The sequence below is a fragment of the Grampus griseus genome (assembly GCF_964374135.1).
Source record: "Grampus griseus genome assembly, chromosome: 2".
Taxonomy (NCBI): Eukaryota; Metazoa; Chordata; class Mammalia; order Artiodactyla; family Delphinidae; genus Grampus; species Grampus griseus.
The window spans coordinates 12208411-12223046 of record NC_139018.1 but is presented as its reverse complement, the minus strand read 5'-3'; the positions used below and the strand labels follow the sequence as shown (position 1 = coordinate 12223046).

Below are 14636 nucleotides of genomic sequence, written 5' to 3'. Positions count from 1 at the left end.
CTTTCTACTGTTCTTTGTTCCTTCTTGATGTTTCAAAATTACTTTTTAACAGTTCTGTTTAGAGAACTTCCTTTAGCCATTATTTTCCCCTTCATTCCTGAAGAAAATTTCATGAATTCTGGGTTGAGACTTCTCTTCTTTCAGCACTTGAAAAATGTCTGTCACTTCCTTCTGACCTCCACGATTTCAGATGAGAAATCTGATGTCACGCAAATTGCTGTAGGCAAGCTGTTTCTAGCTGATTTTAAGATTTTTTTTTTTCGTCTTCAGTTTTCAGAAGTTAGACTACGATGTGTTTTGGCATGGATTTCTTTGGGTTTATTCTGTTTGAGGTTCACTCAGCTTTTAGAATCTGTAGGTTGGTACCTTTTGCCAAATTTGGGGAATTTTCAGCTATTATTTCTTTAAATACTCTTTCAGCTCTACCCTCTTTCTCATCTCCTTCTGGAACTCTCATGGCACAAATGTTAGATCTTCCCCACAGGTCTCAGGCTCTGTTAATTTTTTCCAGTCTAATTCTCTTTGTTGCTCAGAATGGGTAATATCTACTGTTCTGTCGAGTTCACACTGATTCTTTTCTCTGTCCTTCCATCCACCTGTTGGGTCTGTCCACTGAGTTTCAAAATTTCAGTTATTGTTATTTTTCAGTTCTAAAATTTCTATTTGGTTCTTCTTTATATCTTCTATCTCTTTCCTAAGGCTATTTTTTTCAGTTGTTTCAAGCATGTTCATTACTGCTCACTGGAGCATTTTATGATGGCTGCTAATTTAAAATCCTTGCCGGATAATTCTAACATCAGTGTCATTTTGGTGATGGTGTCTACTGATTGTCTTTTCTCATTCAAGTTGAAATTTTCTAGGCTCTTGATATAACAAGTGATTTTTAAGTGAATCCTGGATATTTGGGGTATTATCTTATAAGAATGTGAATCTTATTTTTTTTAATAAATAAATAAATTTATTTATTTATTTATTTTTGGCTGCGTTGGGTCTTCGTTGCTGCACGCAGGCTTTCTCTAGTTGTGGCGAGCGAGGGCTACTCTTTGTTGTGGTGCATATGGGCTTCTCATCGTGGTGGCTTCTCTTATGGCGGAGCATGGGCTCTAGGCACATGGGCTTCAGTAGTTGTGGCACACAGACTCGGCAGTTGTGGCTCGCGGGCTCTAGAGCGCAGGCTCCGTAGTTGTGGCGCACAGGCTTAGTTGCTCTGCGGCATGTGGGATCTTCCCGGACCAGGGCTTGAACCCGTGTCCCCTGCATTGGCAGGCGGATTCTTAACCACTGCGCCTCCAGGCAAGTCCCGTGAATCTTATTTAAATCTCCTCTTTCAGCAGGCCTCCTCTGACATGAGCACCAGTGGCAGAAAAGGGGTGGTGCCCTGCTGCTTCCGGATGGGGAGAGGGTGTGTGTGACCACTACTGTTGAACATCCGTGGGAGTTCCGGCTTCCCACTGATACCTGCCTGATTGGGAGGGGTTGGAATGCCTCGTTACTGCTTCTCACTGGCACTGTGGGGGTGGTCTCCTCATTACTGCCTCAAATCAGTGATGGCCTGACTCTCCACTACACCTCTTCTGACATCACCCAGGCGACAAGCCAGAAGGATGCCTCTTTATTGCTGGGTGGAAGTCCAGGCTCCCTAAGACCACTGACACCATGGGAAAGGGGGCATCATTGTCTCCTGGAGGAAAAGAAAATCCCAGCTCTCCACTTGGCTTTTTCTGACACCACTCTGGCCCAGAGAGGCGGGAGATGTGCCTCATTACGTTACTTGGCCTTTGTCAATGGGGTAGGGTGGCAGTAGGACCAGTTTATTTACCTAGTCCAGGCTGGCTGGACTAGAGTGTTTATTATCTAAAAGTTTTTGTCTTGCCAAGTATTCCCTTTTCGCTCCATAGAGCAGGCTTTTCTTGGGGCAAAAAGAAAATCCAGAATACTGACCACTATGTCTTCCTCTAGTCCTGAGCTTCTCAGCCCGTCTGTCTTCTACCTTTCAGATTCTTCTTATATTTGTTTTATACAAATGTCTGGGGTTGTTAGCTATAATTAGCAGAATGATTAGGAAAAAGTACCCATTCATTCCTTTTTATTGCTAATAGTAGTCCACTGTTTGGATGTAGCACAGTTTCTGTGGCATGTACCAGCTGAAGGACAACATGTAAGCAGTTTCCAGTTTGGGGCTATTACGAACAAAGCTGCTGTAAGGACTCATGTACAAGATTTTGTGTGAACCTAAATTTTCTTTTCTCTTGGTTATATACCTAGGAGTGCGACTACTGGATCACATGGTTAAGTGTACGTTTAAGTTTTTAAGAAAATACTAAACCGTTTTCCAAAATTGCTGTACCATTTTATGTTCCTACTAACAATGTATGAGTCCCAGTTGCTCTGATTCTTGCCGCATTTGGTATTGTTAATTTAATTTTTTATTAAGCCATTCTTGTAGGTGTGTAATGGTGTCTCATTGTGGGTTTAATTTGCATTTCCCTAATGACTAGTGATGTTGAGCATGTTTTCATGTGCTATTTGTCATCCATATATTTGGTGAAGTGTCTGTTCAAATCCTTCACTCATCTTTTTGAATTGTTTTCTTATTTTAGTTTTGAGAGTTCTTTACATATTCTACTTAAAAGTTCTTTGTCATGTACAGTTTCCTTCTCACTCGATTTCTACTACCAATAATTGGCCAAAGTTTAAGACCTATTATTAAACCAAGGCCTGAGGAGTAACTCTAGATTTCTCTGTTGTAATCTGGACTACACTCAGGTGTTTTCAGTTTTCCCAGTGGTAAAATGAACTTATTTTCCACCTACTAATATTCATTATCTCTGAGAAACTTTTGGAGAATGTACGAATTACTGTGAAGTTGCAAGTGATGTTTACAATTTTAAAGCAAAACATTGCTTAAGTGCTTCAAGGGCACTTAAGGATACACACTAAGGAGTTAGCCTACTCCTTAAGCCAAGAAGGTTTGGTACATTACCAATTCCTTCAAGAGTGTCAATATAATGAAAGCGAGGAGAAAAAAAAGCCTATAAAGCCAAAAATCACATGGAGTCTGGGTGTCAAACAGAGCATGCAGGTAACAAATGGGATATGCGATCAGAGAGGCGTACCTAGATCACTGTCAAGTGCTCCTGAACTTGTGTTCGGCTTTTCACATGGATGTCCTGGTGGATCTTGCTGCTGCTGCTGCTGCTGCCTGAAACATTCAAGAGTGAATGTGTATTTAAAAAACAAAACCTAAGAATAAATATGCCACGAGAAAAAATATTCACGTGGAAAATAAACGGTTCCACACAACAGAAGAGTCACTGGCATGAACACCACAAAAGAAGGCAAGAGCAAGCAGTCTGATAGAAAACAAACTTATGGTTACCAAAGGGGAAGGGGGGGGAATAAATTAGGAGTTAGGGATTCATAGATACACCTACTATATATAAAATACATAAACAAGATCCTACTGGATAGCACAGGGAACTATATTCAATATCTTGTAATAACCTCTAATGGATGTAATAACCTCTAATGGAATCTTAAAAAGAATATATATATCTAAAACTCAATCACTTTGCTCTATATTTGAAATTAATACAACATTATAAATCAACTATACTTCAATTTTAAAAAAAGAGCAATCAGTCTCATATAAATTACTGAAAAGCATCACAGTTCTGATCCTAGAAAACTTAGAAAATTCGAATTTATCAGGCAAATTAATGGGTAGGTATTTTCACCACAAAAATAACACATTGTACAAAAGGAGTCACTGGTAGCTATTTCGGGGTTTTTTTGTTTTTTTTCCGGTACGCGGGCCTCTCACCGCTGCAGCCTCTCCCGTTGCGGAGCACAGGCTCCGGACGTGCAGGCTCAGCAGCCATGGCTCACGGGCCCAGCCGCTCCGCGGCATGTGGGATCTTCCCAGACCGGGGCACGAACCCGTGTCCCCTGCATCGGCAGGCAGACTCTCAACCACCACGCCACCAGGGAAGCCCTGTTGCTTATATTTAAAACACAGGATTAAGAGGGACCCCGGTCCGGGTCTGTGGTATTCAGAGCTGGAGAAGGCATTAATAACACTGACATATACCTGTAGGCTACTTCACAGTTTACAGAACAGTTTTACACACTGCCTCATCTGATGCACATAACATGTGAGTTAAGGTTTTACAATGACATAGCTGACACAGCAGAGTTTTGCTCAGGGTTTTATGATAGGTACCATGGATTTGGAGATTACCACTGGAAAAAATATCATGGCTACGAAAATATCAGTTAACAACTCTTACTCATAAACTATGAATTTGCAACAGGTAGACTTTCAACAGCATTTTCATGCTTAATGCATGAACACTGTGGCTACTATATTAAGTGTGAAGCTTCAAACACTCTACAGGAAAAAAAAACAACCTATACATTTCAATGAAAAACAAATTAGCACCAGGGTCAGTTTGGAAAGAATCAGAGGGAAGAAACGGCTCCATAACCTTAGAGCCAAGTTCTCCAAAATAGAAGGTATTGAGACAAGGACCCATATAGGTGTAGTAATCAGGAATTCTACTGAAAAGCAAAAATTAGTTTCTCAGCTCCTTCACTAATGAGTCCTACAAGATTCTGAATGCTAGCCAAAGTTAAAAAGAAACCCCAAGAAGTTAGCTCTTAACTCTAGTCAGCAACAAGTAACTGTAAAATATTCTCTAGTTCTACTCAAGTTCTCACCAGTATTTTCAAGGCCAAACCAGGAGGCAGAGGATAGTAAGGCGAAGCTGGAAACCATCACAGTACTTTCTTACCCAATCAACTGCCCCCAGTCAGAAAGGAGACTCAAACATTTAAAAAAGGGTGCAACGTTGAATAAAACACCTGCATTAGTTATAGCTGGCATTGCGCTTGTTACAACTTACTTAGTCATTATGGAATGTTACTGCATTATCCTTCGTATTCTAAAAAGTTTAACTCATTGGAAATTCTACATTTTTAATCCAAAAAAATCTAAAAACCTTTTTTTAAAAAAAAGAGGGATTTGTTTTTATATTTTAAAGACATTTTCTTTTTCTTACACGTACTTGTGAATTTTATAGTTTCTCTATAAAGTATGTCTGTTTGGACCATTTTATTCTGGAAAAAATTGAAGTCTGAAAAAAAGCATGGCAGAAGTATCACTTGGAAACTGTTCTGGAGAGCAGTTTAGAAATCTGTACCAAGGCCTTAAAAATGTTCATGTCCTTTAACTTAGTAATCTGAAATTCTCAGAATAATTAGCAGAAATGATGAGAGATTTGCGGCATAAAGTCAATACAAGGATTGTTCATTGCATTATTAATTATAATAGCAAAAATCAAAAGGTTCATAAACTGTGATACATAAATTCATTTTATGAAATATAACATAGCCTATTACAAAGAATATTTAGTATCATGGGAAAATGGGTATAACTGATATACAATATATGGGCGTTTGTGTGACTAGAAGCGTATGACTGCCAAAACACTCACATCAGTTATTAAAGGTAGGATTATGTTTTTTTAATTTAGATATTTCTAAAAATAAAATTTCCAAAATATTATTTTTTATTGATTTAAAGCTATTTTTAGCAATAACTAGATAGTTGATGATATTATAGAACTACCATTAATAATCATCATGTGATAATTATTCCATTATTGTATGACAAGAGCATTTGGCTATATTAAGAAAAAAACATATATTTTAGAGACACACACAGAAATTAATACAGATGCAGTAGGATGATTTAGATTTGTTACAAAATAATCCCACCCTGGGGCTGGGAGAGTAGAAAGCATGGGAGATGGGGGCATAAAAAAAAACAAGATGGCCCATGTGCTGATATCTGTTAAATCTGGGCAACAGATAAATAGGGGTTCCTTATGCTGGTTTCTCTACTTTTATATAAATTTGAAGTTTATCATAATTAAAAAATAAAAAAAGTTAATTTTAAAATTTAAAAGGGAGTGACAAGCACTAATAAGCACTATTTTGAAATTTTATACATAATTAAATCCATTAATCTATCACTGAATAAAGACTAGAAATATCTCACATTAAGAGGATGTCAGTTGATCAGAACTTTCCTTCATATACTTCTGAGCTGTGACTTAAAAAAAAAAAACAGAAAACAAAGTAAATATTATCTTCATTATACCATCAAATGTAAAATGCTCTAACATTCTATATACTACTAAAGTACTACCAACTCTGATGTGTACGAGTCTTCTGAATTGCAGAGATGTTGACATGTGAAAAAATGTGCACCTTAGAATTGTTGAAATATAGTAAATAATAGGCCAGACTCAGCCACTGGCCTTTGTTTTCTGACCTGGGATCAGAGGATCTGAGTATCATTATAGATCTTGTGATCTTAAGATGAAGTTATATCATTAAAAAAAGAAAAAGGGATGAAGACATGAGTGACAGTTACTGGAAAGGATAATTTTATAGGTGAAATTTCTATTTTGAAAGCACTTATAAACCTGGGCACAAAGTTAGGTTTTAGGAGCTGATGATTCAGATTTATGGTTACCCTCATGTCCCTGATGCTGATGGGCCTGCAGTACCCCGCTACTGTGGCAATGAGTGGAGCAATTAACCATCACTTCTATTTGGGGGTGTGTTCCCCTACCGCAAATGCTGTTTTTCCTATTAATTCACAGGAGAACTTCGCAGGGTTGGTCCAAGTAACCAAGAAGTACATTCAAAGGAGCATTAGGCTTTGCTCTTGCCTTGACCCAATTCCATTTTCCTTTTGATGACGAATTTTACAGGGTTTCCTTCACCCTATTTCATGTAAATTTAGTTAGTACTGGGGCAAAGTTTTCCCCTAAAACTATATTTGATTTCACAGTTTATTAGCTACAAATTTTTATTTTTATTTATTTATTTATTTATTTATTTATTTATTTTGCGGTACACGGGCCTCTCACTGCTGTGGCCTCTCCCGTTGCGGGGCACAGGCTCCGGACGCGCAGGCTCAGCGGCCATGGCTCACGGGCCCAGCCGCTCCACAGCATGTGGGATCTTCCCGGACCAGGGCACGAACCCGTGTCCCCTGCATCGGCAGGCGGACTCTCAATCACTGCACCACCAGGGAAGCCCTACCTACAAATTTTTAAAAAATACATTTAAATGCTCATAGGGTCAGGCAGTAACCAGTATTTTAAAAAAGGAGAGAACCCTCAATAAATGGTTTAAGTCAAAGCTGTATGTTTACAAATAGACAAAACAGCCAAGGTAAATATTAAATATGCAATTTTAATATTGTACCAACTACTTTACTTTTCAAAGTAGGCTTCTCTTCTCTTCCGTAGCTCTTCTGAAGTAAGATGTGTACCTGACGTCTGTGGAGTATCTTGACATATATTTCTGGAAGTACCTGAAAACAAAATAAAACAGAACAAAATACTATTTTATTTACCAATTCAAGCAATAATATGTTTATACTTATGTGAAGGAACTTTCGATAAGTTTTGTTCTCAAAAATACTCTGTACCATTCTGTAAATGTAAGAAAGGCTCTGAAAGTCTCAGGGAGAATCTGAATAAGGCAGTTCAAATCTAACCTGTGTCCACTGCAGCCAAAGCTGTTACCCATCTGTGATGTAGTGGATGTGAGGAGGTAAGCCCAACGACCAACTTGGCAGGAGAAATAATTAACGCCACACTTGTGTGCTCTCTTATTAGAAACGAATCTGCACTTTCAAAGGCAAAGAATTCCTAGAAGCAACTCAAAGTGGGTGATCATAAAACAAACTCATTCTCTGCATCCCTCTATCCTGAAACATTTGGGTACTACAACAACTTAAGTATGTTTCCATGTTCTCACTTCATTATTGCACCAATCAGAGATTCTGCACAAACTGTGAAATAAAGTGGAAAGGAAAGGAAAGTACACAGAAATATCTAAAACTATTAAAGCTGGTGTCTGTCCATTACTGGGCTAATCTAGCAAGGCTCTACTAATCCAAAATGGGCCTGCACACCATATGGACTACTCATGAGCCTCCTGGCACACCTGTGAATTCCTTATTTAGATATTTAAGGAATTCAATTGACAAGTAATTTCATTAGAAAGTAGAAGGCAAATTCACATAGACAAAATCAAAACTATCAAAAAAGAAAAAGAAAAGAAAACCCCTCACACTTTTAAGTAAGCCCCTTTGAACAACATCCCAGACAACTCCCTCAGCTTGGATTCCCTGAGGGATGCATCTTTACTGTCAGCTGATGGGCTTATATCACTAAAAAAGTGGGCTCACCGAAGTGGGCTTAAGCTGTAAGCTGCACAGCCACTAATTGTTAGAGTTTTGTAAAATCAATTTACTTTCTCTGTCCAGGCCTTCCTTCGTGTGCACTAGCATACCTTTTTAGAACAGTTGGTCTGGGTAAGGGCCCACTGACCTCACAATGATTAACCTCAGTTTGCTACTGTGTTAGCACAGTATTATAACCAAGTGGAATAACCAGAAATAAAAATAAAACTAGTCCTAATATAACACAAGTCGTAAAAAGTTGTTTTAAAAGAAATCTAAAAAACAATAACTGATTGTACATAGCTATTGCTTCTGCAGTGATTGTCCAAGAACTTCTACCAATAGTACATTAACTTCCAGAAGAACTAAGAATGATCTGAATCAATTCTTCAACAGTGAATAAAGTATGTGTTGGAATGTCCATACCTTGCATGCTGAGCTGAATGGCCCTGCGGAGATCTGCTTCTTCATCTTCCAAGTCAATTTCTTGGCGACTTAGTGCCAGAGCCCTCTGCAAATCCTCCTCATCTTCGTCTAACATTCCTGATCCATCGTTTGCTTCTAAGACGCGTTCTAGATCTGTTTTCTGGACTCTAAAGAAAAAAAGCACTAAAAATAACTGCAGACCACTCTTCTATTTTAGATATAACAGAGACATTTATAAACCAAAGATTTTTATGTAAGTCAAAACTTACACATTTTCTGGCAGATAAGGTCTAATAATATAAAGGTTTTACTGTGATGTGAATCTAAGTATATTTAAATAATTCAGAGTTGATCCATGGTTAAACCAATAAACTTCACTAAAACATAAAGGTCTAAAAAAAATCACCAATAATAAAAGGACCTCATCTTCAGTGTAAGCACGAAAATTTAATTTTTGTAATGAAGTACTATCATATATTCCATACTGCAAGCTCAATTTTACCTTTGTTCTTTGAGTTGTGCTAATTCTTCTCCAATAAGTTTTGGTCGATGCATCTGTTGGACCCTGATCATCTGTAGGAGTTGGTCAGCTTCACAGTCTGGCAGATCACCCTTAACAACAAATATAGAATAACCTAAAAAAAAAAAAAGGCAAAAATAAACTAAAACAGTTAGCAAGTGATTCAAAATTGATTAAAAATGACAGCAGGGCTTCCCTGGCAGCGCAGTGGTTGAGAGTCCACCTGCCGATGCAGGGGACACAGGTTCGTGACCTGGTCTGGGAGGATCCCACATGCCGTGGAGCGGCTGGGCCCATGGGCCATGGCCACTGAGCCTGTGCATCCGGAGCCTGTGCTCCGCAACAGGAGAGGCCACAACAGTGAGAGGCCCGCGTACCGCAAAAAAAAAAAAATGACAGCAGATAGAGAGGCAGCACAGAGCAGTGGAGTGAGGACACAGACTGAGGAGTCAGGAGTACCTGGGTTCAAATAATGATTCTTACGCTTACTAGTGGGGTGATCTAGAACAAATTACATAGTCTCTGAACCTTGCTTTCTTCACTTGTAAAATGGGAAGAGCCATCTCACAGAGTGACTATGAGAAATAATCGAATCTGTAAAGGGATCTACTAAAACAGTGCCTGACCAAGTAGGTTACACTAAATGATACCAGAGAGGCAAGGAAAGGAATAAGGAAGAGCAAGGAATCTGGAATCAGATGACCTGGGTTTTAATCCCCTATCTATTTCCTAGCTGCCTGGCCTCTGGTAAACCCCTTTACCCATCTAGGTCTTGGTTTCTTCAACTGCTACATAGATTATACTGTACCTTCCTCGGAGGGCTATTTGAGGACACAATCAGAGGATGTGTGTAATAATGTGTAATATGGGTAAAATGAGTCATCTGTGGAAACAGCTGCCCCTGACCCTGACACTGACACATACACATCCCTCCAAACTGAAAACAGGAGCTGGAAAGCCAATATCCCAAATCTAGTCAAGGTGTTGAAGATGCAGTTCATGTTTTGAAAAAATTACACCGGCCCAGTGTAATTTTTTATAAATACGATTCTAGAAAGCCAGGGTTTTCCCAGCTGGATACGCCACACAATAGCTAAATAAGGGTGGGCTACACCTAAGTCACTCTAATCAATTTATGTTTTTCTTCATTTCTTATTTTTGGCTGCACCACGTGGCATGTGGGATCTTAGTTCCCCGAACAGGGATCGAACCCGTGCCCCTGCATTGAAGTGCAGAGTCCTAACCACTGGACCTCCAGGGAAGTCCCTCAATTTACATTTTTCTACCATAAATTTTCTTCAACTTTGGTGCTTGTTATGGATATTCTTTGTGAACACTAACAGATAATGAAACAAATGAACAAAGATGAAAAGGACTGTTAATGGAAAAACTCAAAAGAGTAAATCATAATACACTTAACATTTGTTTCTCACAAGGACAAGTGTGCTCAGAGTTCAGATGGTTTAACATGTTTTACACCAATAAAATTGTTTCTAGATTCTAGAATAAACTATGTCAGCTCGCGATGCTATTCCATGAAGAGTATCAGGAAGGGCAGAAACTGCCTTATGGAGGTGGCACTGTAAGGACCTTGGGTTTCATTCAAGATTAGATCTCATTCTAAGTGTGCCAGGAAGCCACTGAAGGGTTGACGAATGAAGGTGTGCCATAATGTGCATTACATTTTAAAAAGCACTCTAGGCTGCTTTATCCACAAAATATATAGGAACCAGTGTGCAAGAAGAGTGGGTCTTACTAAAATGGAAAACCTGAGGGATAGCATATATGGGGAGAAAAAAAAAATACGTCTTTTGTAGACGTGTTCAGTTTAAAATGCTTTCTGAACTTCTGAGTGGAGATGTTAAAGTTAGGAGTTTGGAGTTCAGTGTAGATGTCTAGGCAGAAGATAAAAGTCTAAGGAATTATTGGCAGATAGACTTTATTTAGAGATGATATTTAAAATAATGGGAGAGCAGTCAAGAAGTTGTCCAAAGACTGAACTCTGGGTCACTTCATTAGTTAGAGATTGAAAAGAGTAAGATCCATAAAAGGAATCTGAAAGAAGCAGCCAAGCAGCAGGTAAACCTCCACAGAGGCCTGGAAGCCTTGTGTAGACAGTATTTCAAGAAGGGAGGATATAGCTAGGAACAAAGGTTTTAGGCATAAAAGAAAAGGGATACAAGTATATAAAGTCAAAGAAGTTACAACACTATGATCCTACATGTAAACTGGAGAGAGGTACATGACAACCAACGTGGTAGCAATAAGCCTGCCAGTGCCCAGACTGTGATCTCTAACTACCATTACTAAAAGGGCAGGAAATATACAAGATAAGACTGAAAATTCTTACTATATGAGAAAGAAGGGCTTCAAAAGGCTAGAGTGGTCATTTCAGAAGCTTGGGAGTCAAGTTTAAAAGGTTCCCACTCATCCAAGATGGAACAATTTTGTGTATCAACATGAATAATAATTACAATGGACTAAACCAAATGAACTATGGTTTTAATGGATTTGTTTACACTGACACTTCAGAAACAAACCAATTACCTTTGGAGGAAGGATACTATGAAACCGACTCATTTAAAAAACTGATAAAAGAAATATTTATCCTGCTTTTTCTATATGAACTATACTTCAGGATAACCAAACAGTTGATGAGGGAAAGTTTATTTGTATAGAAGTCCTCCAACTAATAAATGAAGGAATGACAGGAATCTGATATCACCATTTTGCAGTCTTCAATGAAATAACGGACTAGGCATTGATCATCAATAGCTACCCAAATCACAAAAAGAGAGCTAACTAGACACCACCATCTGTAAAGAGAATTCTGTCCTCCCCAAATCAACCGGAATCTGATCCAGCCTCTAGATATAAGGACCAGTCTATTGGGCATCCAGGGCTCAGACGAAAAAAAGGATGCAACCAGCAAAATCTAGAATGTGGGAAAGAGAACAAAAGATCCATTTTCTTCAAAAGAATAAATCAAGGAAAAAAATTAAGAGGAGAAGAAACCTATAGATATATTTTAGAGACACAGCAATCCAATGGAATCAATTAACTTTATTTCAACCTGCTTCAACTGTAAAAAAAAAAAAAACAAAAAAAAAACCCAGAAGAATTAACCAAGGAGATTGGAGATTTGAACACTGGCTGGCTAGCTGGTGTTATTAGTTGATGTTATTACAGAAGTGTAATTAAATTTTTGTGTGTCATTATAGTATTGTGACTATATTTTTTTAACGAGTCCTTGTTTTTTAAAGATTTTAATGAAAAAGACACCTACAAAGAACATAATAAGACAATTAGTATTTTCTCAAAATAAACTGGAAAAGGAAGTGGCTAGGGTAAAGGTAAAACAAGACTGGCCATGAGATATTTGTTGAGGCGGGGAGAAGGGTACGTGAGGATCCATCACATTATTTTCCATACTTTATACTTGTTTGACATTCTTGGTAAGAAAGTTTTGTTTTATTCTGTTTAAAGGAGGATATAATCAACTATACCCTCAGAAAAGATGAGGTCAAAGGAAGACTGAGAATTGAATACTGGCAGTGGCAAATGTGGAGGTCATTGGTGACACTGAGAAGAGGGTTTTCAGTGACACATTGGTTATGACAGTGTAACTGGAATGAGTTCATGAATAGGAGACAACACCCTAGAGATGATTCTAAGGAGAAAATAAAAATGGGAGACAGCTGGAGTTTCCTGGTGTTAAAGATGCTTTTTCTTTTTACTCAATGGAGAGAAAAAGTGTATTTCTCTGCTGATAGAAATAATACAGAAAAGAGGGGGAAACTAATCACACAGGAGAGTGGAGTGACAAAAGCAGAAGCAAAGATCCTGAGTAGGTGGGAGGAGCTGGGATCTAGCCCCAAAGTGGAGAGGTTGGTCTTGGTTAGGAACAGGGGACAATTCATCTATTTTAATAGGCTCAAAGCACAGGTAGAGATAGAAACAAGGTGATAGATTGCTGGTAGAAAAATGAGGACGTTCTCTTTTAGTTGCTCCTGTTTTCGTAGTAGAATATAAAGGAAGGCCATAAGCTAGGAGTCAGGACGGGGGAGGGGAGTGGTTAGATGTTTGAAGGCAGAAGTTGTGAAATCATCACCTTGGACAGTGGTAAGTGAACTAACCGAGAGAACATAGTAGGGATGTCAAGCAGCACTAAAGGCTCATTTGAAATTTGTGATCATATAAAAATTAAAAAAAAAATTTGTGATTATAAATTTAAAGCAAAATAAATCATATTTTATCTTTAGTCATGTTCAGCTGTTCTGATGGAGGACTGCACAAGCCCAAGATTGGGTTTTAACCAGGGTTGGGATTTTGTCTTAAAAGTATGATGGAGGGGGCTTCCCTGGTGGCGCAGTGGTTGAGAGTCCGCCTGCCAATGCAGGGGACGCAGGTTCGTGCCCCGGTCCGGGAGGATCCCACATGCCGCGGAGCGGCTCGGCCCGTGAGCCACGGCCACTGGGCCTGCGCGTACAGAGCCTGTGCTCCGCAACCGGAGAGGGCACAACAGTGAGAGGCCCGCGTACCGCAAAAAAAAAAAAAAAAAAAAAAGTATGATGGAGGGAGAGAAGGACAAAGGAGTTGAGAAATGCAACAGAATTATTATAATGATGGATTACTGGAAATAAGCAGGGTAATACAGGATTTTAGGATGTAAGGGGAATGTTTAGGTTTGTAGTAGGGTTTAAAGAATTGTTGGAAATAAAAAAAACCAAAAATATGGTGTAAACATAGGAGGCAATAGTCTAAGAGTAGGATGCTTACAACTGGGATTTGAAGGTGGTAGTTAGTAATGGCAAGGCAAGAGTGAAGAAAATGATCTTTGAAAGTAAGAAGAGGTTGAATTGGATTGATTTTTGATGTAGAAATCACCAAGAAAGATGAAAGGAGTTGAAGTAGAGAGATGACAGTGAGTCAGATCCTAAAATCTTCAGTGGAAAAGGAGGAAGATCAGAGTGCAAAAGACTACAAAGGAGCATGGGGTAGAGTTTAATCTCGTGACATGTATTTCAAAGCACCTGGAGTTTTTAGGGAAGAAGAGTGGCCAGGAAGGGGCAAAGAGGAGCAAGAAGAATACCTACACCTCCCCTTGGCTCTGTGGTATGTGGGGTACGGAAGACAAAAGAACCATTACTGTAGAAGGGCTGCAAAGGAATCAGCATCCCCAGGGGAGGGCCAAGTGTCAGCAAGAATGCTAAATGAGCAGTTATCATCCAAATCACAGCCTAAAGCTCACCACATAAAACATAAAAATTATATCCCTGCCGCTGCCATGAAAACAATATTGTTACACTCACTCCTTTTTTTAACTTTTTAAAAAAATTAATTAATTAATTTATTTTTGGCTGTGTTGGGTCTTCGTTGCTGTGTGTGGGCTTTCTCTAGTTGCGGTGAGCGGGGGCTACTCTT

At 38.9% G+C, this 14636-nt stretch overlaps 1 protein-coding gene across 2 annotated transcripts in view; it reads right to left on the bottom strand.

Moving 5' to 3' along the window:
- Nucleotides 1–14636, bottom strand: part of ATXN3 (ataxin 3) — a 33213-nt gene that overhangs the window by 5827 nt on the left and 12750 nt on the right. For both annotated transcript variants that reach the window (XM_082649481.1, XM_082649482.1), the window contains 4 exons: nucleotides 9195–9327; nucleotides 8693–8859; nucleotides 7294–7390; nucleotides 3117–3202 (listed from right to left, as the gene is read on the bottom strand). In XM_082649481.1, coding sequence (XP_082505607.1) covers nucleotides 3117–3202; nucleotides 7294–7390; nucleotides 8693–8859; nucleotides 9195–9327 — 483 coding nt within the window. The remainder of the gene's footprint in view (nucleotides 1–3116; nucleotides 3203–7293; nucleotides 7391–8692; nucleotides 8860–9194; nucleotides 9328–14636) is intronic.